At 38.5% G+C, this 27,711-nt stretch overlaps 2 protein-coding genes and 1 long non-coding RNA gene across 3 annotated transcripts; 2 read left to right on the top strand and 1 right to left on the bottom strand.

Annotated features, from left to right (window-relative positions):
* The first annotated feature begins 160 nt into the window (after nucleotides 1-160).
* LOC144039315 (serotriflin-like) lies at nucleotides 161-2,782 on the top strand. Its single transcript, XM_077552528.1, has 7 exons — nucleotides 161-362; nucleotides 552-652; nucleotides 727-817; nucleotides 1,697-1,839; nucleotides 1,938-2,032; nucleotides 2,266-2,348; nucleotides 2,605-2,782. Exons 1-7 carry the CDS (start codon nucleotides 182-184, stop codon nucleotides 2,730-2,732), a joined length of 822 nt encoding a protein of 273 aa, XP_077408654.1. The 5' UTR covers nucleotides 161-181; the 3' UTR covers nucleotides 2,733-2,782.
* On the bottom strand, nucleotides 2,340-21,284 carry LOC144039317 (uncharacterized). The gene is made up of 4 exons (XR_013289405.1): nucleotides 21,086-21,284; nucleotides 4,944-5,124; nucleotides 3,745-4,020; nucleotides 2,340-3,327 (listed from the first exon to the last, which is right to left on the bottom strand). It is a non-coding gene; the product is annotated as an uncharacterized LOC144039317 (long non-coding RNA).
* rhag (Rh associated glycoprotein) lies at nucleotides 17,604-27,427 on the top strand. Its single transcript, XM_077552527.1, has 10 exons — nucleotides 17,604-17,948; nucleotides 21,112-21,295; nucleotides 23,165-23,315; nucleotides 23,390-23,537; nucleotides 23,704-23,870; nucleotides 23,953-24,090; nucleotides 24,155-24,276; nucleotides 24,348-24,421; nucleotides 25,680-25,753; nucleotides 26,267-27,427. Exons 1-10 carry the CDS (start codon nucleotides 17,729-17,731, stop codon nucleotides 26,339-26,341), a joined length of 1,353 nt encoding a protein of 450 aa, XP_077408653.1. The 5' UTR covers nucleotides 17,604-17,728; the 3' UTR covers nucleotides 26,342-27,427.
* Nucleotides 27,428-27,711: the final 284 nt, after the last annotated feature.

The following is a 27,711-nucleotide window of genomic DNA, read 5'->3' as shown; positions in this document are numbered from 1 at the left end:
ATGACAATGAACCGACACAGACAAAAGGGAGACAGGAGACGAAATACACACACGCTAACGACACAACAAGACACACCTGGGGCAAGACACAAGTGGCTGAGGGCACTGATTGGTTGACACGAGGGCAGGATAACATTTAAAAAGACCAACGGAGACACACAAGGAAAATCAGAACCCAAACATGACACTCACGTGGCAGCGTGGTCTCGGCGTATATAAATGGAACGGTGGCCCTAAGAGGGTGTCGGTCCAGGTTTTAGCAATGAACTCGTTCCTTTTCACCTTCCTGTGCACCTTGGGCTTCTGCGCCGTCCTTCAAGTGTCAGCCATCTTGGAGGAGGATGTGGCGACCGCGCCTGTAAGTTCAATAAAACTCAAAAGTCAGTGATGTCAGATGCATTTTTGGGTATTTAATGCTACACTTCTGTTCCTATTTGTGATCAACCTACCTGAAGGAAGGTGAGTATATTTATCGCACAACTTTTGTTCCAGCCCCCCCCCCCCCCCCCCGACAAAATTGCGCAACATATCTTAATGCCGCTTGACTTTAGGAACAGTCCTGACCTCGTCCTCGGAACAGAATGAGATTGTGGATAAACACAACACCCTGCGGAGGAACGTCAAGCCGACTGCTAGCAACATGCTGAAAATGGTAAACAATACCGTGTCAAAGGTATTGATCGTCCATACCGCATTGAATCCAAAGTGCATGTGTTGCTCCCACAGAGTTGGAACAGAGAAGCGGCAGCCAACGCTCAGAGGTGGGCCAACACCTGCTCCATGAACCACAGCCTGGCCAGCTCCAGGGAGATCAGTAGTAAGTTGCTTATTAGCCAACATCCACATATGCCGTTGTTGGACGGCGTTTCTATTTTTTGATGCCCCCTGAAATTGTTGTCCACCCGGTCATGTCATTAAGTCTGTAAGAAACTCGCTAATGTTTTCACTGACATTACAACCAACATTTTGTCTTTTTTTTTTCTCGGTGAACAGCAGTAGCAGAATAAATATATAATTTTGGGGTAATTTTCATAATGTATGTAGTTGTCCACTGTTTATCATAGTGGAATATGAATTCATATAAAAATGAGAAAAATTTGTGAAAAAGTACACAGCCAGTTTTCTAACTGACTCATGCTAGCTTAAGCTCAACAATGTTTATGCTAGCGTTAGCCAAAATGTCCACCCTTTCAGCAAGCGCACACCACTTTTCCATGTATAATGAGAGTTAAAGTTAACAAAGGGTCAATTTGGCTTCTGTCCCCTGAAATTGTTGTCCACCCTGTCATGTCATTAAGCCTGTAAGAAACTCTCTGTTTTCACCGACATTACAACCAACATTTTGTCTTTTTTTTTTTCAGTGAACAGAAGTAGCAGAATAAACATTTACCATTATTGTAATTTTCATATCGTATGTAGTTGTCCACTGTTTATCATAGTGGAATGTGAATTAATATCAAACACTTTCAGAAATGAGAAACATTTGTGGAAAAAGTACACAGCCAGTTTGCTAACTGACTCATGCTAGCTTAAGCTAAACAATGTTTATGCTAGCGTTAGCCAAAATGTCCACCCTTTCAGAAAGCTCACACCACTTTTCCATTTATCACCTGAACTCTAATGACAGTTATGAGTAGTAAAGGGTCAATTTGGCTACAAAAAAAATGACCAAGATGATTTTGCTTTTGTGCTCTAGCTAGCGGTTGCGGTGAGAACTTGTACATGGCCAGCTACAAAAACAGCTGGAGCAAAGCCATCCAGTCGTGGTATAATGAGGTGAAGGACTGGCGCTACGGAGTGGGCTCTGTCAACGGAAGTGTTGTCGGACATTTCACACAGGTACGGATAGACAGGCCAGTAAATCCCAGCAGTGCCTTCTTTACTCTATAATCTCTTACATTTTGGTTTTTAATCCCAAATAATTTCTCCCTTTCTAGATTGTTTGGTACCGCTCCAACCAGATTGGCTGTGCTATGGCCTACTGTCCTAACTCCCGCTACAAGTATTTCTACGTCTGCCACTACTGCCCACCGTAAGTTCATAAACTCCTCAAATCCATAAAAGAACGCAAATTTGATTCATTTTATTATTACTAATAGTAGCACTGATAATAAAATGGCTTGGATAGAAAATTAAGAACTAGGAAATAAATTTGGAAGTATGTAATAGAACCACATTTATTTTGGTTGAGGCCAGGATTCAATAAAAATCAGCAAGTGAGTGTCATTATGCAATAAATAATTGATGTTGTGACCTATATTTTAGTGGAAATTACCAGTTTTCTCGCCCCTACAAATCGGGAGCCACCTGTGCTGACTGCCCCAATGCCTGTGAGAAGAAGCTGTGCAGTAAGTAGAATCCGCCTGTGCTCGCATTAATGACTCAATTTCAATGACTTGGTCCCAAATTTATAGCAGTATTTATTTGCTATGTCTTTGTTCGTCTATCTAAATGTACAATACATTTTTTTTTCTAGGTTTTCATACTTTTGTTAACAAATTTGAAACTAATAGAAATAGTTCAAATGAGTTTTTGACATCTATAGCCGTCAATGGCAGTGAATGAGTTAATAAATCAACACGCTGTGGTATCATCCCCCTATAGCCAACCCTTGTCAATACATTGACAAGTACAGCAACTGTCCTGAGCTGAAGCAGCAGCACAGTTGCGAAAACAGCATCGTCGCCTCCTGGTGTCCCGCCTCCTGCAAGTGCTCATCTCAGATTAGCTAAATGACTCGGACTGAAATGTTGCATTGAAATAAAATTTTTTTGCATGTGCAGTCATTGTTGTGCGTCTTTTACTTTTATTACCTTGTAGATTTGCTCCAGTTCCTACCCTGCAGATATGATTTGTTTTTGTGATTTTTAAAAAAATTCCCTTCAAAAATTTAAATAGCACCACTGCCATCTACTGTAATGGATATGCAGTTACATTTTATTCTAGTACCCCCCCCCCCCCCAAAAAAAGAAACATGTTACCAGTGGTCACCTGGGCTTTATTAACAGTACCTTTTATATTTAAAAGGTGCATTGTGCTGTCTATAAAGGTAATATTAAAACTTTTTCTACATCATGCATGCGCCACCAATGCCCAGATGAGTACGAAGAGCCCTGACTGTTTTACGCTGACCGCACCTATCAGCTTTTATCTTTCCTTTATAGTAGAGTGCGCGGACCCTCAACACTCCAGTTTGTTTGAGGAGGGGCGGAGTTTTTCTTACCTCTGTCATGTCTTCGTTTGTCAACTGCGGCTCTCGCTTTAAGATCGTGCACGTTTACTCGCACGCGCACCATGAAATAACCTGACGCAGATACTGCAGTTGCACTGGGGGGGGAAAAAAAAAGTGACAAACTGTGCAAAGATCCTCCAAACATATTTAAGAGGTAGTACTTCTTTGAGAACTGTTGACCCCCACATGCTGTGCGTTTCGGCATTCGTGGATTTGCTTATTTGTGATCCCCCCCCTTTATTTTCAATTTATGAATTTTTATATTTACTATATATTAGAATTTCAATGTTTGAAACATTGAACATTGAACATTGAATGTTTGTCTGCTTTTTAAAAAGTTTTTGGGGAGTTTTAATTTTTTTAAATTTTTTCTTCTATAACCCCCCCACAAAAAAAAATATTTTTTCGCTGTTCACGGGCCAGCCCAGTCCACCCCCCCCCCAACCCCCCATGGGTAGACTGTCCAGAAGTTGAATCAGAATTATTTTTTTTACACCAGTATCTGGACCCACCTGTAGTGAAGACAAAGTAAAGCAGTCTTACTTCCATTGCAGAACTGAAAGAAAAGAAGACCGCCTGAAGTGGGTGGAGTTAGAAAGGCAGATAAGGGCTGAGTCTTTCCTCTGCCAGTGTGTCCAGTGATAGCGGATGTCCTCCCGCTTGGCGGGGCGTGATAAGGCCCATCGTGCCATTCTGCGGCCCTTATCGCCTTCGGCAGTCGGCTGCGACTGTTGGTGCCAAGGCCACAGGATGCTCCGGACTTCGTGGCATCACTTAGTCCTCTTCGTCTTTTATGTTAGAAAAGAGAAGACAGCATATCATTGTTCAACGTCAATGCAAGTTATTCTAAAAAGCTGTGGCATTTAAAACAAAAAATAATAATAATTCTTTAATGAAAGTTAGGATGCAAATCAGGTCGGATCATCAGTTTGTCCAGACTGAAGACATGTTCATTTAGTCTGGTGCGTTATCGCTCTCTGGATCAGAAACAGGATGTCGGGTGGGAGGGAGAGGACAGTTTACTCCGTTTAAAAAGAGCAAAATGAAGAGTTAATCTTCACTGATTTCTACAAAACTAACTTTTGCTTGAAGGACCGATGAGAAATATACATTGAATGTATCGCAAATCTGGGTGGTCGCATCGCATGAAAGGCTATAAGCAGAAATGTTTTGCTGTTAACATATTTTTTAAAATGAGGTTGTTGCAAAAAAAGACATGGCAAAAAATTCAAATACATTTTCCTCATAAGCACTCAAAAGTCCCTTCAATGGTTGCCATGGTGGGCGAATCAAGGCCAGCAAGAACTTCCCTGCTACATTTACAGCCTCAATTGTAATATTTGTTTCCCTAAAATTTTATTAATTTATTCGGTCTATTTTTTTCATTTTGTAGTGTTTTTCTTGGCTGCACTACTTCCATTTTTTTTGGTCAGAATCAGTACAGTTGGTCCATATAACTCAAACTATATCATCAATGGGACTTTGGCTTTAACCAATAAGATTTTAAATACGTGAGCTGGTACCAAAATTACAAATTTTCATGTATAATAAATAATAGCAAGGATTTTTTTTTGTTACGCTTTTTACCCTAACTTGAACCAACTACTACTGTTGATTTCTTATTTCAAAACTAGTAATCCGTCAATTTGTTGTGTATATGGTATTAAAACAATCAGACGATTAAAAATGTATTTAGTTCGCCATGACGGACCATGAAAATAGTGTCCTTCCTTTCCTCAGTCTCTCCTTTGGTCTCTTGAGGTCTCCCTGATTTGTTGGAATTTTGATGTTTCTGGGGTTGGTGGCCTGGTGGGTGGTGTCTGGTCGGTGCTGGATTTCACTTTCCTTCCTTTGGTCCTTCCTCGGGTCTCCTGACGGCCTCACGACTCTGGCTGGAAGTGTTCGGTTTAGGTGAACGGTGTGGGATTTTTTAATAGGTTTTAGGTGCACTTATGTATATACACATACTCACCCACATACAAAAAAAAAAAAAAAAAAGAGAGCAATGATGATGACATGTCAAATCGGTAAAATTACCGAATGAACAATACTGAGCTCTCCAGAAAAAGAAAAAAAAAGAAAATAGTATATAAAAATTTCAATGTATTGTTAATCCAGCCATGAAGTCACTCACTGCCAGCCCAGTAAAAAAATGCATCTTTGACGTCAGCGGCCGCAGGTCCCACCTGCTCGTCGCCGTCATCGACCGCATTAGCGGCGAGGAAACGTTCAAACGCGTCTCTGATGAAAGCGGAACGTGACGAGCGTAGGGCTTCCTTCCTTCGCCGGAGTGCTACGAGACGCGGGGGCAACAACATTGGCCTCTTACGCTTTCATAACACGCGTGAGGCGAAAGTCTTACGAAAACACAACAGCTCGGTCGTACGCCGTAGCACTGACAGATCAAGTTTGATAAGGAGGAAAGGACCACTGTATGTAAAGGTAGACATACTTCCATATATTGTCCTAACAATCACATACGTGATGGACTTAAAGCGCAGTATAAGCCGTATGTACGCGCAGCGCTTCCTAAAGTTCACGTCATGTTATTGTTTTATGAGCAAAGCGTCATGGCACACTCCCAAGACGGGGCTCTCCCAGGATGCTCGGCTCGGAACGCGTCTGCTTCATGTCAGCCATCAAGCCAGGCCCGTGTTGTTGTTTTTTTCTCCGACGTGCCAACGCTTCTCTCGCTGGAAATCTACATTTAAACAAACAAATTGTGCAAAAGGGAGAGCCGAAAGCGCAGGAAATGGTTAAAGTGGGTGTCGGCCAAACACAATGTATGCGATTGTGTGGAATCAAGATGTACTTTTCCGAATGGATATATAAGTGGAAAATCATTCATTAATATTTTTTTCCTCCAACATTTTTTTAATTAACTCATTTACTGCCATTGACGGTTATAAACGTCAAAAAATCATTTTAACTATTCCTATTAGTTTAGACTTTTTTTATTGTACATTTAGAACAGATATAAATTAGTGATTAATTGTGAGTTAACTAGTGAAGTCCTGTGATTAATTACGATTAAAAATGTTAATTAAAATTTTTCATTTTTAATGGTGCGTTTAAGTCCCTTTAGATCATCGTTTATGAGAGAACTGCTTTTTTGTGGTTGTTGTAATATGCTTTTTTTTTTTTAACTCATTCACTGCCATTGACGGCTATAAACGTCAAAAATTCATTTACACTATTTCTATTAGTTTAACATTTTTTCCCCCACTTTTGTTAACAAGAGTATGAAAACCTAGAATTTTTTTTATTGTACATTTAGAACAGATATAAAATTTGTGATTAATTGTGAGTTAACTAGTGAAGTCATGTGATTAATTACGATTAAAAATGTTAATTAAAATTGGTGATTAATTGTGAGTTAACTAGTGAAGTCATTTGATTAATTACGATTAAAAATGTTAATTAAAATTAGTGATTAATTGTGAGTCAACTAGTAAAGTCATGTGATTAATTACGATTAAAAATGTTAATTAAAATGTAGCTATAAAAAGTCTACACACACCATTTATATGCCAGGATTTGTGAAATTAAAAAAATTGGACCAAGGTAAATCATCCAAAAATATTTTTCATCATTATTTGATCTATATTGTGAAAAAAAAAAAATCTGTTTTGAAAAGTTATTACCCTTTTTTTTTTAATGTTTGTATTGAGATTTATGTCACGATAATGGCAGAATTTTTTTTGAAATCATTTATATTGGTCTCATCTATTTATAGCATGAAAAATGTGGCATTTGAACAGGGGTGTGTAGACTTTTTATACCCACTGACTGTAATATTTCCTGAAATTATTGAAAACATCACTTCATAAAACATGATGTGCTACCTGTATAGTTCAACTGTGAGTATAATTCTCTTCATAACATTAGTCATTTAGTAAAATAGCTAACAAAAACGCCTCCATTTTCATTTAAATCTATTCATGAATGTTTTACTACTGCAATGGTTATTATATATATATATATATATATATATATATATATATATATATATATATATATATATATATATATATATATACAGTATATAGATAGATAGTTTATCAAATGTGTTGCTGGAACAAAAAAAATGTCTTTATCAATGTAAATAGCGGGTCTATACAGTAAATGCCATCTAGTGACTTTAATTAATGGCAGCTCTTGACTTTAATAATAAATAAACTCTCATGGGTCTTTATATCTGTTTATCGCTGCTGCCAAATAGTAATCTGACATTTGACATTCACACACAAAAGGGGGGGATGGGATGTGAGCATTCCTTTTTCTCATCCTGGTGAATCTGGTAGCCATTAGCTGGTGTCAGACACATGTAGGGACCAAATCTATTAGCTTTCACCCCCCAACAAGTGGTCACGGGAGGGTCAATCCTTCGGGGTTCATTATTTCAGACGCATTCCTTGCTAGCAGATATGTGGTGGGAGAAAATTGTTTGGGAAGTGGAGTCCTCTTCGATTCACAGTTTTTTGTGTGTGCTTTCCTTGACTTACAAGTTTCGCTAGTTTTTTTTTTTTTTTTTGCAGAGGATAAAGAATATATGCCTGTGAGTTTTGTTGTATGTGCTGTCTGATGGTTTGTGTGTGTTCAAATATAAGTTGTCTAAAGGTTTGTTTATTGACCGCAAGCATCGATGCAAGTTTCGTTAGCTCATCTGTGGAGTTTCTCAATATGTATTAGCATTAAGCTAGCTGCCTGGGAAAGTTATGTGGTTTAGTTAAACACACAATGTGTTGAGTCTTTTTTATGTTTAGTTGACAGTACATAAATTATATAAATTCTTATTTTTTAGTTATTAAAATGCATTTTATTATTTTATTGACTATTGACTGTATGTATTCATTTTTATTCATTTCATTGTATATATATATATATATATGCATTTAATTATATTATCAAGTTTTACTTTTGTACTGAATATTGGAATCATCATAATTTCCAGTTTGAGTCTGTTTTGCTAATCAGTGTACATGCATTTTACATTTTAAAGTTAAATTATTACATACCGTTATTTAAACACACACGCTGTAGTTATTGTGTTACTGTGACACCATCAATAACACGCAAGGGGAGATGATCTGCAAATGTTTTCAGTCCAGTTCATATTGGGGTCTTGCCCTCTCTCTAGGGTGCCCGGGTTCCCAGTCACGCCGTGTTCAAGTGGGACTGTTGCATGGTAACAAGTTTTTTTTTTTTTTGGGGCAGCACTTATTCGAAAAGATGGCTCAGCTTTAACAAAAAATGTAAGTGGCCTTTAACTCTTTCACTGCCATTGATAGCTGTAGACGTCAAATATTCATTTGAACTATTTCTATTAGTTTAACATTTTTTTCCCCACTTAAGTTAACAAGAGTATGAAAACCTAGAAAAAAAATTATTGGACATTTAGAACAGATATAAAATTTGTGATTAATCGTGAGTTAACTATTGAAGTCAATTAATTACAATTAAATAATTTAATCGCAATTTAAAAAAAGAAAAAGAAAAGATTTTAAAAAATTAGGGGCGTCAGGCGATTCAATTTTTTAATCGTAATTAATCACATGACTTCACTAGTTAACTCACGTTTAATCACACATTTTATATCTGTTCTAAATGTACAATAAAAAAATCGAGGTTTTCATACTCTTGTTAACAAAAGTGGGAAAAAATGTTAAACTAATAGTTCAAAAGAATTTTTGACGTCTATAGCCGTCAATGGCAGTGAATGAGTTAAGAAAATGAAAGTGTCACCTAAAAATGCGCCTGACTTGCTATTACTTTGTTGAAGTCGACTTCGCCATCCTGACAATTATATAATAATTATTAAATAAACATGCAATTAAATAAACAATAGTAGGGGTATACAAAGCAAAACAAGGAAACCCTGCCTACTTTTTTTTATTTTTTTTTATGACTTCTTAATGGACACTTTCCAATGTTTTGACAATAGTGGATGCTGCCATATGATCTATTCAACTGGATGCAGTCACAATGAAACGTAACCCCTCTGAGAAAAAAGGCCAAAACATTAGCATGTGAAACTTTTTTGGGATGTAACTATAGCTTGAAAAGGAACCATGTCTTTGGAAAGATGCTTGGATCACCCACGTCATGAGAAAAAAGCTGAACGACGGGAGAACGAACACCAACGTTCCCACATGAGCAATTCTATACTGTCAATCAGGATAACGCAAATGTTATTCTTTGCCCATTGTTTGTATTTAATATTTCCAGTGTTTTACAGCATGTTTGACAAGAGCCATTAATCATTGCATATATACAAGTCTAATCCCAACGGTATGGGGCTGCCTTGACGTTTGCGTGACAAAAAAAAAAAATGAAGTTCCCTCCCTTTTCTACTATGCCGACATGCCTCAGCCCAACGATCTCTCCACATCCTGTCGATTGAAAGCCCGCTCCCCACGCTACCAAATCAGGATGTTTTTTTGTTTTGTTTTGTTTCTTACCCCCATATCCACCCAACCCTCCCCCTTCATGTCTATGGGAAGGGTCGGGACCCAATCATTTGAGTTTTTAATAGGATGCAGTGATAACGGTGGCAGGTTTGATTGCCACATGGAGCCAAATGAGGAAAGGGTGCGGTGAAGGAGGCCTCAATTAGGGCAGTTCGAAAGAATGCTAGGCGAGATAAAGCAATTACATGTCGCTGCGGCCAGGAGGATGTTAAATGTCAGGATGGACTGCAGAGGAAGCTTGGATGAATAAAAAAAAAAAAAAAAAAAAAAAGGAAAGCGGGTGTCGTTCGGAGGCTCCAAACGCAATTCCAGTTAACATTCAAAACGATCAAAATGGCATTTAACACATGACGTTAGGATGTCGATACTCCCCACCTTCCCCGCACTCCAAAAAATGTCAGCTTGAAAACAGGAGAGGATCTTATCGTACATTTCGGGCTTGCAATGGCCTGAGACCAACGCTCGGCTCGTTTTATCTGGCAAATTGAGGAAACTAGAAAGTAAAGCAACGACTTATCTGCGTGCGCAAGCAAACAGAAGAAGTCCCACGTCGCTGCAAATTAAGACCCCCCCCTCCCCTCCTCCCCACCTCCTCCACAGCTGGCCAGCTACACACACACACACGTACACACACATCCCCCCCCCCCCCCCCAAATGGGCCGCAAACAGTAAGCAAGGGTTGAAACGGCTTTGTAGACCCAACAGGCAGGAACCGGCTGTTGTAATCAAGGTATTACGTAATTGTAATCAAAGCACAGTACGGTGGAACTTGAAAGTTTCAGGACGCTGGGCAAGCTCCAATTTATTTATACAAATAAATTTCCCACGCGCAATTAATGGGAATTGATTAAACTGTTGCCATCAAAACTGGAGCAAGTAATATTAAAATGTTCCATTTTTGGGAATTGATTTTAACTCCTGAATTGTCATTTTAACATTGCACGAGGGTGTTTTCTTTTTCATCGCACCTGGCAATTTGGTGATATCATGTGGACTAGACCTTAGACCAGCTAAAAGCAGGTCTAAGTAGTGGTGCAGGTGGCGCAACGTGATTTCATTCATAAATATGACAATATCATGCATCGAAGCCTCTGAATCATTGTAGAAATCACTTAATCATTATTATAAATCAGAATGAGTCAGTGAATCGGCAGTGTTCACTCCCACAACGGCACAATTTTTTTTCTATGAAAAATACCAATTTAAGGAAAGAAAACTCCACCCATGGATACAGTTAGACCACACTTTGCACTAGACATGCACTGGGCATTGAGTAAAAGTAACATTAACGATTTCCAACTGCCATCCAAATGTAACATTTTTAATTCGACCAAAATTTGGCAAAATCCAGTTCTACAGCCCACCAAAAATTAGCAAATGGACCACCATCTCGCATCTTGCCATCTCATCACATTTTACCGCCGCCACAACAACAAAAAGGCAACGGAAAGTGAAACAAATATCACTATTTGGCTAAGTTGACATTCATCCATGCATTAATTTTCTAGGTCAGTTGGACCCTATCCCAGTTGACTTGAGCCGGGGTACACCCTGAACTGCTTGACAGCCAAATACAGGACACACAGGGCTCTATTTTTGTGACCAACGCAAATATGGCACGAGGCATCTTATAAATATGCGCGGGGGCTGGTTAGACCAAGTGTTGGTAATTTCTCAGAAGCGTGCAAGATAGCTTATTATTTTAAAGTGCGGTTTGTGCCAATGTGAGTTTAACACTGGCTCCTCTCAATCCCTTTAAATTTAATTCACTCACATCTAGCATGGAGACACCTTCAATATGTCCGCAGATCTCATGTATTTATCCCAAAAGTCTATACAGGAATGAGATTCAAATCCACAATCTCCAAATGTATGAATGAAAATGATATCTACATGCAAGCAAATCTGAGGGTGACTATAGCGTCCCCGAAACGGATCACGTTCGACCTTACAAGTTCAACTGTACAAACACATAACTTTCATTTCTCTGCATCACGTTTCGCACATGTGGTTTTGCTTTCATATTTAGCGCACGCTCGCGTATGCGCCTACTTTTGACTTATGTCCGCTATACGTTCCACAGCAACATTATAGTCATGCCACTCAATCCCCCCCCCCCCCCCCCCTGCACCTGGTTAACGTCCAAGTGCTCGTCAAACTCCATCTGGAATTGTGTGGGAAGCTTTGAATGTTCAAAGCGTGCAGTGGTATGTACACACATGAAAGATGCAGCATGTGAGCGGTTGAAGCTGCTGCTATTTTACATTCTTTCCAAATGTATGCGCTGATGTTGTATGTTATAGGTTCGACACTAATAATTAAAAAACGGAGGCAATCCCACAAACTATGTGGACTGCTCAAACAAGGGAGATAAACTGTACAGCGTCCATAGCATAAATTAGCTCCCGCTACACGATGAGAGCTTGCGATTGTTCTTGATTACTAAAACATCTAACATGCTGATTAGCCACCAGCGGAGACTTTCCTCTAAAGTCCAAGTTTGCTTATCAGGATGGACAACTGTTCCCCTCAGCTCCTGACACAGGAAATGTGGTTTGGAGTATATGGACATGGCGGGGTAAGCAAAAGAGGAGTTTGATAATTGCTATCTTTTGTATTTCAGATGTTTGCTATAAAACAGCCCATATTCTTACTCTGCAGTGGGAAGTAATACATTTAAGTAACTAATTTACTTTATACAAAAAAAAAAAGCAGTTTAATCTGAAAAATGACATATATGTGATGTGTACATTTTAGTCGCTATCGTTAGCAGTTAGCAATGCTAAGGGAGCACACTGTTTTGCTAGCCTATGAGTTGAGTTAAGCTAGTTCATGATTTTAAAAGTATAGGAGTTCAACAAATACTTTTTACACAACTATATGTAACTTAAGAATATAGATCTGGTTCAACACTTTCGTGTTTTTTTTTTTTTTTTACCAGTACTGACGTCACAACCAAAACAGGAAGTGGAGCAGGAGGCTAGTTTAGCTTAGTTTAGCTTAGTTGCTAATACACTCTCAGGAAAAAAGGGCTCGTATGGGTCAATTATTGGTCTTCAATGTACATATTTTTGTGATGTACCCTGTAGGGTTCACAATTTAAGCCCTAGGTTACAAAGTACTGTTTATGGTTAGAAACTTTACACAAAAAGGTAACATGTCTGTACTTTTTTGTTTACAAGCGCTTAGCCTGTGTGAATTAAAACTGCATTTTGATTCATTTTGGTGGCATTTGACAGACGCATGGCTATTCAATGGATGATGTAATCTCGTCTTTAAACAGAAGTCTAACATCAAATGTGTTTAATAATAATAATAATAATAGAATAAATAATAATGTGTTTAATTAGGTTAGCTCTTACTCCAAACTCCATGCCTAACACTGCTTGGGCGTGACGTGCGAATTGGACCGCTTCCCACATCTGATGTGACCCCCGACAAGATTTCCAACATTGAAGTTTAAACGCTAACGAAAACAATCGGCTGTTATTTAAGGAAGTTGCTTGTATGTCTTGCTTTGAGCCGGCTACATCGGCTTGTGTTGGAACGGTGAAGTCATGGCACGTCTGATAAGAAATATTTGTAGTACCTCCCGCAGGAAATTTGCGTTTGAGTAAAGAGATTCTAAAGTGCAAGGACGCGGCTCTTTAATAATTCATAAATCAGAGTGGATGAGAAGGCTTGTTTCATCTTGAATGTTAATTGTTCGTCTTCCCTTCCAAAGAAATTTAGGACAATTGTATGGCGGGAACTCTAAAATACTCATACGAACGGAGGACCAACTTCACATTCCAAATGTCACCGCAGTCATGTCAATACAGTATATATATATATAAATATATATATATATATAAATATATATATATATATATATATATATATATATATATATATATATATATATATATATATATATATATATATATATATATATATATATATATATATTTAAATATATATATATTTTTTATATATATATATATATATATATATATATATATATATATATAAAATAGGACATTTGATTATTGCCAACTACTATCTACACTCTGCTTATCTTCTTTTTCTCCTTTGTGGCCATTCTTGACAATCACACCATGTTTTTGTGGTTCAATAAAGAAAAATGCAATAAAGTATTACAGTAACTATTTATCTGAAATTAAACAATGAATCAGTCCTATATGCGCGCAAAACTTTGGTCTCCGCCATTACGCAACATATAGCGGGACAAACAATCTTCGCTCCATCTGGCGCAGTCATGAATCTTACTGCATCCGATACTCAGAGGGTTCAAGCAGCGTGGCAGTCTTCTGATGGATCACCACTTGAAGCGGACTTCTTTGCAATCGGGACATTCCCGGAGAAGTTTGAACCAGCCAGATGTACGGGTTCAAATGTAGGTTCAGCGTTTTATGTGCCTTGCGACTTAATTGCTTCTTGATTAAAACCAGGGCGGAAATAAAGTAGTAAAGGCAGATTGATGCGATCAGAAGTTATAAAACATTCTCGGCAAACGGTAAAGTACTTAGTTGTCATCCTACTAAGGGGTCCTGCTTACTAGATAAGGCTGGGAGTCAACACAACACCACATTCCTCACTTAAGGAGGAATCCCCCGTATACATACGTACTGTACGTATATTCTCCATACGATCCAGAGGCCCTGTTGTTGTGACGGACACATTCCAGGCACATTCCAGCCAGTTCCTTCATTAATCAATGATGTAAAGCCGTCTCATGTCCGATGGCGATCGGACGGAAAACAATTTCTTTCTACTAGTGAGATGCTATAGATCCTTTTAAAGTCCTGTATAGGAAAGGTATGCATTTTCGCTTCTGCTTTCAATTGGTTGCAGGTTTGAAAGCGGAAGCTGCCAGCCTCCGAAATGGCACATTTGGTGTGGTTCAATGCGAGGTACGTTGTTGTTGCTAAGAGATTGTCATTCCTCTTGGGAAATGGCCGAGACTGCGCAGCTGAATGGGTCGTCACTCGGACTTGTTTGGGCAGCTGGCAAGACAGCAAGTTGTACAGTAAACAAGCTTGCATGCATGCTGTCGCCATTTAGACCAATCCACATGACATGCACTCTAAAAAAAACTGTTGCAACTATGGGTCAAAAATGGACCGATCCTCTACTTGGGTCTATTTGACCCAACTTTGAGTCAAGAAATGGGTCAAATTGACCCGTAAAGTGGATCAGTCCATTTTATATCCATAATTGGGTTACTTTTGACCCAACTGTTTTTTTTAGAGTGTGAAGTATCTGCTGAAGTGAGTTCATGTTAAAAAAATGGTTAGCTTAGAATCAAATAGAAAATGATTCTGAGGGCACAATCGCGCGGGTGCAAGGCGATCTCCAATTGCCCGCATGAAACATGTGGCTGACTACTCCAGATGTCAAAAGTAATCGATTAATCGACTCCTAATCGATTATCAAATTAACCAACAACTATTTTAGAACCATTGTTTAACTTAAAACTGTCTACATCCTCAGATTTCATCCTCTCAAAAGTAATTATTCTGCTTTCTGGAGTCCTTCATGCTAAAATAAAAAGCTATTGCTTGTACTTTAGCTGTTGTTTTTATCACTTAAACAATACCAAATATTTGGTTAATAAACAGTCATTGGGAAATCCGAGCCATTTCAATTGATCAGGAGATGCCCGATCAGGCAAAACACAGAATTAGATCTGCGCTAGTTTAATCCGTATGGGAAAATCTATTCTAAATCCTAATGAATAATAAACATAAAAAAAACTGTGTTGGACCTGCCATTTGTCATGTTCACTAAATATAACACTGCTCAAAGAATGCCTCAATTGGAGGCTCGGTGGAGGTTCTACAAAGGGCGGCAATAATAGTCGCGCAAAATTGGAAAAGGAAAGAGGACTGTTTATGTGGTTATTATGTTAATAGAAAACAAGCAGCATGTGACTGTCGCCGTCAAGGATGAATGACTGCGTTAAGTGGACTATAAATCCTGCCTTTAAAACAATACACTGCCAAATATCAGAGAAAAAGCTTAGCGTGCGCATACACGGTGTAATAAGTGTTTTTTGTTATCTCTCAACATTTGGAAGTCATTTCCCAAATACGCTCGGAAAATTGCTCCAAAACAAACAGAAATGTGTCGTTGGCATTGATGAACTGCTCGGCTCATTCATGAAAAGTCTCGAGGCCCGAAAATGAGAGACCTTCGCACTCGGGCTAATTTGACCTGCTATTTTCCCCCGAGCCAACTGTGGGAGCTGTGGGTCAGAACCTGGGGCCCGATCAGAGCTGTCGGCATGGGAAAGTGGGAAAACACTTTTCCCCAGTTGTTGGCTTACAAATTGAAATACAGATATTTGCTGGCAGTGATTGAGTGCCTTTTTGTGTGACTTGTGGCAACTAATTGACATCCACATTACTGGAATGTTACAACGATAACAACTTTGAATCGCTCGCTACTAGACAACTGTTAATACAGAACAGAACACAAAAGGCCAATATTAACAATTCCGTGTACAGTCACAAAAACCTTCTGATTCAGGGATTCAGTTTTCAATAGGGATGTTCGATACCACTTTTCACCCAGACCGATACCAGAATGAAAAGTCACTGATACTAAGTACGCAATGACATCATTTTCAAGAAAAACCTATGAATCCCATTCCCAATATAGCATTTGTCCTTAAAATTGCATGAAATTAATGGCAATTATTTGTTTTTGTTTTTCATAAAGTACATATTTTGTATTGAACATACAATAAAATTAATTTGAATAATACCTTGAAATAAGGCCGGGTATCGGCTCGATGCCGACCCCTAGTAATCGGTACTCGCCCATCCCTATCTTTCAACATAGCAATGATCCCAAGAGGAACGTAAACAAATCAACAAAATGGCTTCACCAGAAGAAAATCAAAGCCAGTCAGAGACCAGACCTAAATCCAATTGTGAGTATTGTGAAGTCCAGATGTGCTGTGATGATAGATTACTATCCACAAAGACTGAATTAACAACTCAATTCAAGCAATTTTTGGTATTGTTGTACATTTATACTGTATGTATATTCGGATCACATAAACGTAACATTTTAAGGAGGGGTGTGTACACTTTCTATATCCACTGTATCTTAAGACCCCTAAACTAGGGATGGGCGAGTACCGATACGACAACGACAGCCGATACCAATAATTAGAAGAACAGAAAAATATTATTAACTCATTGATGTCAAAAATTCATTTTAACTATTTCAATTAGTTTAAAATTGTTTCCACTTTTGTTAACAAGAGTATGAAAACCCAGGATTTTTTTTTATTATACATTTATAACAGATATAACATTTGTGATTGATCGTGAGTTAACAAGTGAAGTCATGCAATTAATTACAATTAAAAATATTAATCGCTTGACGTGATTTAAAAAAAAAAAAGATTACAAAAAATTTGGGGTGTCAGTCGATTAAAATTTTTAATCGTAATTAATCGCATAGATTCACTAGTTTACTCACGATTAATCACAAATTTTTATATCTGTTCTAAATGTACAATAAAAAAAAATCCTGGGTTTTCATACTCTTGATAACAAAAGTGGGAAAAACAATTAAAACTAATATAAATAGTTAAAATGAATTTTTGACGTCTATAGCCGTCAATGGCAGTGAATGAGTTAATTTCACGCATTTTTTTTTTTATATCTATTTTTTGTATTAAAATTATGACTTGTATCTGTACCAAATTGTTGTGGACTACAATAGTGGTAATCACACCACTTTGTTTTTTTGGCTCTGTCACATCAAGCAGGGAGGAAACCCATCCCTGAAAATGAACGGGTGGGGGGTGGGTTGGGGGGGGGGGTTCTGCGAAAAGCAGCAGGGTGGGTGTTCATCATCCAGCAGGCCCAAAAGCTCTGCCCCGTCATTGGTCACGCCAAAACCCCGCATCAGTTTAAAAGCCACTTTCTTCCCTCCCTTCACTCAGTCAGTCACTGAGGCCCTTTGCGCGCGTGTGCGTGTGTGTGTGTGAGAGCACGTTCCCGTGTGTATGTGTACAGACAGACGACTCTACCAAGTGGGACCCGGGATGCCTGCGTACTCCACCAACATGAGACTCAAGTTCCCCATCGTGGCCTTGGCTTTGGAGGTTATCACCATCATCCTGTTTGCCGTCTTTGTGGTTTACGACGACGGCAAAGGTCACGGCCACGACGACGCGCACGGCAACGACACGGCCCACCACGAGCCGCCTATGCAGCTCTATCCCAGTAAGTTGAACTGGTGCTACTGGTTTGCTGAGGGTTTGGCTGAGTGTTGGGTTGCATACTGGCTGGAAATGTAAAAAAAATAAAAAATAAAAAATTGGGGGTGTCAGGCGATTACAATTTTTAATGGTAATTAATCGCATGATTTCAGTAGTTAACTCACACATTTTATATCCGCTCTAAATGTGCAATAAAATATTGGTTTTCTAAGTTTTCATACTCTTGTTAACATAAAAGTGGAAAACATGTTAAACTAAATAAAAAATACAGTAATTTCATATGAATTCATAAAATTGAGTTACAATTAAAAAGATGTACTGTACTGTAAAAAATGAGCGAGATATTGATTGATGCAATAAAATATTGGTTTTCTACGTTTTCATACTCTTGTTAACATAAAAGTGGAAAACGTGTTAAACTAAATAAAAAATACAGTAATTTCATATGAATTCATAAAATTGGGTTACAATTAAAAAGATGTACTGTACTGTAAAAAATGAGTGTGATATTGATTCACGTTGAGGTAATTTTTCTGCCACGAGATGGCATAATTACATTTGTATGATGTTGGTGACTGCTCAGTGCATTTTTCTTTTTCATATTAAGAGCTATCTAATCTTTAACATGAAGTCAAAAATTTCGAAACACAACTTGACCCCAGTCTCCACCAATATCTGCTTTATTATTACATTTATTACAGCTTAATTTGGACGTGGGCGTGTCTGCCGCGTTGCAATTCTTACTTTCCAAGTAAGGGGCGGGCATTGATCACGCGTCCCAAAAAAAATGAGTGGCGTTAAAGGAACTATGAATTAACTCAAAATGAAGGCACTCATTTTGACACCCCTATTCGAAACATGTCTACTGATGATGCGCGGCGCTCGGGTCGGGTGTGGCAGGTGTGAAGCTCGGAGATAAGCTCGGCGCTGCGTTCCATATCGTCCGTTATGAAAAGCCAAATACAACCCAAGACAAATAACCAGTGAGACAATTTACTGACACTTTTATGGCGCAAAAATGATTTCGAGCATCCTTCCTGACATTCATATCGCACCCCGTTCGCGGCCAAGCGGGAGCAATCGCTACTGGTGAGCGTTAGCTAACGTCCGGGCGTGACGCCAGACGCCGTGGCTTCCTCCCAAATTTTAGCGCCTCGTATTCAGTGCGCTGCTCAAACTAGATGCTAACTATATGCAAAACATCATTTCATATTGTGGACACTTTTATTTTTTGTAGCGGAATTTGTTCAATTCCTGTTGATCATCCATCCATTCCATGCGTATTGTAAATTGGCCAAATTGAACAAAGCTTATCTTTAAAAAAAAATACAAAAATGCTACAAATAGGAAGATATGCAGGTTATTTGGATGGATGATTTCGCAGCTTGCTGCATGACTGCTTCTCTGACTTCCTGTGTAAGTGGACGGTTGTTTATTAGAGTTTGAAGGCGGCACGCAAACAAATTAGTGTCACATTTTAAAGTGAAGTCATTCGAAAGTTATTCAAGGTCCCGAACGTAGCAAAGAGTCGGGTTTAAAGAGGGCAGATTGCGATTTGGAACGTTTGGATTGGCAAAGTTTAGGGCTGTCGCTATCGATTCATTGAATAATCAAATATACTTTAATTCAAAATAAAAAGTTTTTTTTTTCCTCCATGTCAATTATTTTTTGTTTATTTGCTATTATTTAGTGATTAAAAAAAAAAAGTTTTGGGGTCATTGTTTTACAAAGTAAAAGCAAATGTTTTCAAATGTCTTATTTTAAATAAATAAAAAAATAAAATTAATTACAGCAATCCGAGAATAATTAGTGCTGAGCTTCTATAATCTAAATAATGGCTCTAAACAACGACTCTAGTACTAAAATTGTTTTTGTTTTTCTTCTTTTTTTTTTTTCTTTTGGGGAGAGCTCAGTATTGATCATTTGACATGTCATCATCATTGTTCTCCCTTTTTTTTTTTTTTATTATTATTAATTTTTTTTTTGGTATGTGTGTGTGTGTGTGTGTGTGTGTGTGTGCGTGCGTGCGTGCGTGCGTGCGTGCGTGTAAAAAAAAATAAGAATTCCCATACCGTTCACCTAAACCGAACACTTCAAAATCCAGCCAGAGTCGTGGGGCCGCCAGGACACCCGAAGGGGGACCAAAGAAAAGAAAGAAAGCGAAGCCCAGCACCGACCAGACACCACCCACCGGGCCACTACTACTACTACTACTACTACTAAAATAGTTATCGATTGTGATCATCGATTACTTGCCAATTAACTGATTACTTTTGACACCTCTTCAAAGCTTAACATAATGCAATTAGATAGAGAGAGAGAGAGAGAGAGAGAGAGAGAGAGAGACGTCTTGGCAAACATGCAGGCCTCTCCAGTTTCATAATCGGAGTAGAAGCTTTAAAATAAAAAAAATAAAAAATTGTTGTCCCCCCCCACCTTCAACATCATCTGAACAAGCAATCATCCTACAAATCGAGGACTGCCGTGTCCTGTTCAGACAATACTGTCTGCCATGAAATCTGTTATAGTAAAAAGGAAATTACTTCTATTGTCTTTCTGCCCCCGATGTTATTCCCGTGGCTGGAGCTCATCACATTAAGTTGAAGGTACCAATTTCCTGCCTTTGAGGGAAACGCTCATCATCAACAATGACCTTCCCTACGTGAGACGGGAGTATCATTTGTCGTTTGGAATCCAAAGTCTCCAAGGTGTACGTGAAAAAAAAACAAAAAAAACATGCTCCATACTTAAAGAGATTCTTCGCTTGTCCCAAAATACTTTCTCCTCACTCTCCCATACCCGTCTAAACCTATTAGGGTCATATGCTCTTCATAGAAGCAGAACAAGGCCGCCAACTCGGCTGAAACAGCGAGAGCTTTTTTCTTCTTTTTTTTTCCTCCCGCATCTCATTGGGAGTGTGATTCAATTGCTTTTCAAGCCAACAGGCCACGGCTGACACAAACAGCTCCTGTGTAAGGAAACGACTCCCGGGATCCCCCACCGGCGGCCAATAAATTATTTTAATAGCTCAAATGAGTGTGCGGGAAATTAATAGCGCGAGGCCTGTTTTGAATTGAACTCGTCACGTAATAACTTGTTCCATCTAATCCAATATGGCGCCGTGTGCGACAAAGCACTTACCTGTCTCCCTTCCTGTGCGTCTGCAGTGTTCCAGGATGTCCACGTTATGATCTTCATCGGTTTTGGCTTCCTGATGACCTTTCTGAAGAGATACGGCTTCAGCAGCGTGGGCGTCAACCTGCTACTGGCCGCCTTCGGCCTGCAGTGGGGCCTCCTCATGCAGGGCATTTGGCACCTGGATGACGGCAAAATTAAGATCAACATTTTTAAGTAAGGCAAAATTCGTAGAGTTTCCACTATTTGCCATACCAGGATTCGGTCCATTTTAAATGTATGCTGCTGGTTAGTTTTGTGGAATATAAATGAGGCGACAAAACCCACCTGTTTTTAATCCATCTCGGGGGCCGCCATTTTGTCACTTGCTGTCGACTGAAAATGATGTCACAGTTGCTTCAAGGCTCAGGTAACGACTAATCACGGTCCACCTTGTCGTTGATTGTTTGGTCATGTGACATTCGCAAGCCAAGCCAAAATTGGTTGTTCCCTGAATCCTGAGCAACTGTGATGTCATTTTCAGTCGACAGCAAGTGACAAAATGGCCGCCTCCAAGATGGATAGAAACAGGTGGATGTTGCTGCTTAACTTATTTGCTGCCATTGACGGCTATAGACGTCAAAAATTCATTTGAACTATTTCTATTTAACATTTTTTTTTCCATTTTTGTTAAGAGTATGAAAACCTAGAAAAAAAGTTTTTTTTGTACATTTAGAACAGATGTAAAATTTGTGATTAATTAACTAGTGAAGTCATGCGATTAATTACGATTACAAATTTTAATCGCCTGATGCCCCTGATTTCCGAAAAAAAATTCTAATCTTTTTTTTTTTTAAAGAAAAGATTATTTAAAAAATTTCGTAGATTGTAATTAATCGCATAACTTCACTAGTTAACTCACGAGTAATTCCAATTTTTATATCTGTACAATTAAAAAAATTCTAGGTTTTCAAACTCGTTAACAAAAATGGGAAAAAAAATTTACTAATAAAAATAATTCAAATGAATTTTTGACGTCTATAGCCGTCAATGGTAGCGAATGAGTTAATTCATATTCCAAAACCTGATATCAACTCATTCACTGCCATTGACGGCTATAGATGTCAAAAATTCATTTAAACTATTTCTATTAATTTAACATTTTTTTTCCACTTTTATTAACAAGAGTATGAAAATCTAGGGGAATTTTTTGGGGGGAAATTTAGAACAGATATAAAATCTGTGATTAATTAACTAGTGAAGTCATGCGATTAATTACGATTACAAATTTTAATCGCCTGATGCCCCTGATTTACGAAAAAAAAAATTCTAATCTTTTTTTTTTTTTAAGAAAAGATTATTTAAAAAATTTCGTAAATTGTAATTAATCGCATAACTTCACTAGTTAACTCACGATTAATTCCAATTTTTATATCTGTACAATTAAAAAAATTCTAGGTTTTCAAACTCTTGTTAACAAAAATGGGAACATTTTTTTTACTAATAAAAATAATTCAAATGAATTTTTGACGTCTATAGCCGTCAATGGTAGCGAATGAGTTAATTCATATTCCAAAACCTGATATTAACTCATTCACTGCCATTGACGGCGATAGATGTCAAAAATTAATTTAAACTATTTCTATTAATTTAACATTTTTTTCCCACTTTTATTAACAAGAGTATGAAAACCTAGGGGAATTTTTTGGGAGTAAATTTAGAACAGATATAAAATCTGTGATTAATCGTGAGTTAACTAGTCAAGTCATGTAATTACAATTAAAAATGTTATCGCCTGACGGGCCTAATTAAAAAAAATATTAAAAATAAGGGGCGTTTAATCGTAATTAATCGCATTATAATTTTATATCTGTTATAAATGTACAGTTAAAAAAATGTCTACGTTTTTCATAAAAAATGAAATGAAATGAATTTTTTTTTTTAACTAATAGAAATAGTTCACATGAATTTTGACGTCTATAGTCGTCAATGGCAGTGAATGAGTTCATCGGAATGCCGTGTTTAGACGAGCGCGGGGTGCATACAAAATATTATCGTCCCCTTGCTTTAACCTCTACCCACTTGACTCGTCTCCTCACCTTGTAGAATCATCAACGCGGACTTCAGCACAGCCACAGTCCTGATCTCCTTCGGCGCAGTTCTCGGTAAGACCAGCCCCTTGCAGCTGCTCATCATGACCATCCTGGAGATCACCATCTTCTCCATCAACGAGCATCTGGTGGCAGAAATCATGGGGGTGAGTTCATCAACAATGAAATAAATAAACAGCAATGAAGAAATAACAGTGTAACAATTCACTTCTCTTCCCAGGCTAATGATGTCGGGGCCTCCATGATCATCCACGCCTATGGAGCCTATTTCGGTTTGGCCGTGGCTCGAGTACTTTACCGACCCGGTCTGAGGAACGGGCACGAGAATGACGGCTCCGTTTACCATTCGGATCTGTTTGCCATGATCGGTAAAAAGAAAAGTTCTACTCTTGAAAGCCATTCGTCAAATTTTCCTAGTTTGAAGCTCTGACTTTGCTTATTGTTAATTCCCGCCATCTAGTGGACACAAATGTCACTGCATCTTCAACACTGCAATGACACTTAATCGATTAACATGAGTTAACCTCTCAATAGGGACGGTGTTTCTCTGGATGTTCTGGCCCAGTTTTAACTCGGCCATTGCCGACCCGGGCTTCACCCAGCTGACGGCAGTGATCAACACGTACCTCTCCCTGGCCGCCTGCGTCCTCTCGGCCTACGCCATCTCCAGCCTGGTGGAGCACAAAGGAAAATTGGACATGGTCGGATCAGCTTTCCCGCCACTGAAATGTGACTTCATTTCCAGTGGATGTTTGACCCGCGTTGTCGTCTTGATTGGAACAGGTGCACATTCAGAACGCCACCCTGGCCGGTGGTGTTGCCGTGGGAACCTGCGCCGATATGAACATCGGGCCCTTTGGGGCCATGCTGATCGGATTAGTGGCTGGCATCATTTCCACGCTGGGCTTCAAGTACCTGACTGTGAGTTTGGGAATGACAACATGTAAATATTCCTTTCGAAATATTGTTTCTGTTCTCTCCGCAGCCTGTCCTGGCGTCTAATTTAGGCATCCAGGATACCTGCGGTGTACACAATCTGCACGGCATGCCGGGCATCCTGGGAGGCTTGGCTGGTATCGTGGCTGTGGCTTTGGGGAAAAAGGACGGGTACGGTTGAGCAATTCAAATATGCTTGGTGTTTAGTTGGTGTTTTCAAATCCCGACTGTTCACTGTTTAGAGGGAACGCGACCATGCAAGCCGCTGCCTTGGCTTCGTCCCTCGGGTTCGCTTTGGTCGGAGGGGCTATCACAGGTGGGTGGAGATGAGAAATGACACTGAATGTTTTAACCCCGTCCAAGGAACATGAAATCAAGAACTTGGGGGAGGAAAGCCAATGACTTGGTGGTGATAATAGGGTTGTGAATGCGTTGTATGATCATGTGTGTGTATATGCGTAAGCCTGCGTCCTAATACATATCGTCTCGTTGCCGTGGAGACAGCCCCGGCTGGTCTAATGAAACATGAAGCACAGGGGAATGAAGGGATGACATAGGCAAACAAGTTTGCCAATTTTGTGTCGCCAATCTGGCTCGTAGGGGTGTGCCCAAAAAATCGATTCTCATAAGAATCGCAATTCTCATTTAGTACGATTCAGAATCGATTATAAATGTCCCAAAATCGAGTTTATTGAATTATTTGATACTGTCTTCCTTTTGTTTGTGTGTGCCTTTATTGGGAGCGCTGTTCATGTTGTACCCAATTTGGCCACTGAGGGGCAGTGTGGTTCCACACGGTCTGACACACTGTTAAGTTGTAGAAGAAGAGTAGAAGGAAAAGGTCACGATCAAGTTATTCCAATAGAAGGTTTTTTTTTTTCAGCATGGAGCCGTTCTTTTGAGTGATAAAAGTGCCGCGGGTAGCGCGCTAATTAGCATTAGCGAGTCAGACGGGAGTAGATCATTACGATTCCTTGAACATCTATAAATTGAAGCAAAAATCATTGTCAATCAAATCATTTTGAATCAAAAATTGTTCTTAATCGAAAATCGATTCTGAATCGAATCGAATCGTGAGACATTCAAAGATTCCCACCCCTACTGGCTAGTGTTAGGTTTTGTGTGAAATTCCTTGTTGGAGTTTGTCAAAATACAAGCATTGAAATTTCCCCCTCAAAATTGCTGCTTTAAACCAAAATAGCAAACTTCCTGTTCATTTTTCAGCCATGGGTTCTGATAAACATGTCCACACATTTTCATGTTGATTAATTGAAGTTAGATTTTTGTTTCGATAATTTTCCAGGTGGAGCTACTGAGCGACACTTTTGGGACACGTTAAAATATATGTCTAAAATCTAAATTGTACATTTTTTGAGTAGGTCGAAAAGCGCATCGATCCAAGATGGCCTTTTCTGACTACGACTCTCTGGAAGAGTCCATCAAAATTTAGCCTTATCCTTGTAAAGGCAGCATTAGATGAAATATTTCAGTGCTTACATTTGAATTGTGAGAACAAGTTACTCGAAAAGAGCAAGATCCAAGGTGACGGAAAATGTGCTTCCCCGATTTCTCAGGTTTACTAATGAAGTTGCCTATCTGGGGGCAACCTCCAGACCAGAACTGCTTCGATGACTCTATTTACTGGGAGGTAAGAAATCCTTTATTTCAGAGATGGTAGCTTTAAGAGTGTAATATTCCACATAATTAACTCATTCACTGCCATTGACGGCTATAGACGTCAAAAAATCATTTGAACTATTTCTAATAGTTTAACTTTTTTTTTTCTACTTTTGTTAACAAGAGTATGAAAACCGACATTTGTTATTGTACATTTAGAACAGATATAAAATTTGTGATTAATTGTGAGTTAACTGGTGAAGTCATGCAATTAATTACGATTAAAAAAATGAATCGCCTCAAGCCCTGAATTTTTAATAATATAAAAACATTTTTTAACTGTAATTAATCACATGACTTCAATAGTTAACTCACGATTAATCACACATTTTATGTCTGTATTTAAAAAAAAAAAAATCTAGGTTTTCATACTAAAAAAATGTTTTCAGGACCATATATGTGCTCTAACCAGATAGTGCCTGAATAATAATATAACCGCCTTTTAGGATGATAGTTGATATTTTTTCAAATAATCCTTTTCCAGGTCCCTGCGGAAGAAGAGGAGAATGAGGAGAGCTTGGCTCACGCAGATCACTCGAAGAACAAAGCAGATGTTTAAAAAAAATTGGAACGCAGAAACAGAGCCCTATACCAGGGACTATTATTGCTCCATTATGCTCTTAAAATTGCAGTTCGGTATGAATTGAGACATTAGAGCTCCCTGGATAACACAGCATAATTGTTTTCGCATACTAGGGGTCGGCATTATTAGTCAGTTAACTGATCATCAAGAATTTCACTGATTGTATGAAATTGAACCGTGAGGTATGAAGCATCAGCTAGAGGGATATTAATAGCTACATCCATGGAGTCAATTATTTTTATTTTTATAATGGAGAAAGGCCTCTTAAAAAAAATTATTTTATCAAAAACACCCATCAGGGTTTTTATTTTTTTATTTTTTTGGACACTGAAATCAACAGTTCACAAATGAATCATCGCTCAATGCTGGAACACAGCAACACCTGTAAGCTTTTTTTTTTGTATTATTATTATTATTATGATTTTTACATATTAGTACAGTGTGTGTATTTTTTTTTGTTTTCAAGTACAATGTTATCCTTTCACACGAGTAACACTTTGGGGAAAGACAGGGACGGAACAGACGAGTGACCTCCTCGCACTTACCTTCTTTCGATGTTCAACGTTCCTGTGATGAACCAACGTGTGTGCGTACTCGTGTGTGTGTGTGTGTGCGTGTCTATCGACACTCAGGCTCATTTTGTTACTATTACATCAATTGTATTCTTCTGTGTACATACAATTTCACACTTTCACGGATTGACATGGTCAGTTTGGTTGTAGCCCCGCAGTTTAAAATGAACCGGTACACAACTTCTATTTTTCCCAGATGTCAATAGATGAGAGAGGACAAAAGTTACATTATAAGCACTTTTTTAAACAAAATGCATCCTGCCGCCATTATGTTACACAAATGAGTCTTTTTTTTTTGTGTGTGTGTGTGGGTGAGAGCAAACTGACTACATTTCATAAGTAGTAATCGATTCTTCTGCTTTTGTTTTGTCATGTGTGATGCGGAGAACAATGAAAAGCATCAACATTTTGTATTTTTATACAGTGCTACTTGTATTTGTATAATGTACTAACACTGCCATAATAAAAGTTTTGTACGTTATTATACAAATGTGTTTGGTTTGAGACGTCATTATGAGAAACTATAGAAACATTTTAATCAAGTACATCAGATAGCACTACTGATTCGGAAGGCTCTGGGCAGATTATATTGACATGGTAACACATAGAGGCTCAAATCTGATTGGACAACAAATTTAAAAAAAATCTATCCATCCAAAAATAGATTTTAAGAAAATATATATTTGATTGTAAATGTAGGTGACATTCAAATTTGACATTTTTTCATCAAACATATGCAAATAGTTGTTATTCCCATTCTCCAAGGTCTAAATT

This window comes from Vanacampus margaritifer, chromosome 19, assembly GCF_051991255.1.
Source record: "Vanacampus margaritifer isolate UIUO_Vmar chromosome 19, RoL_Vmar_1.0, whole genome shotgun sequence".
NCBI classification, from domain to species: Eukaryota; Metazoa; Chordata; class Actinopteri; order Syngnathiformes; family Syngnathidae; genus Vanacampus; species Vanacampus margaritifer.
This window is presented reverse-complemented; position numbering and strand designations above follow the sequence as displayed.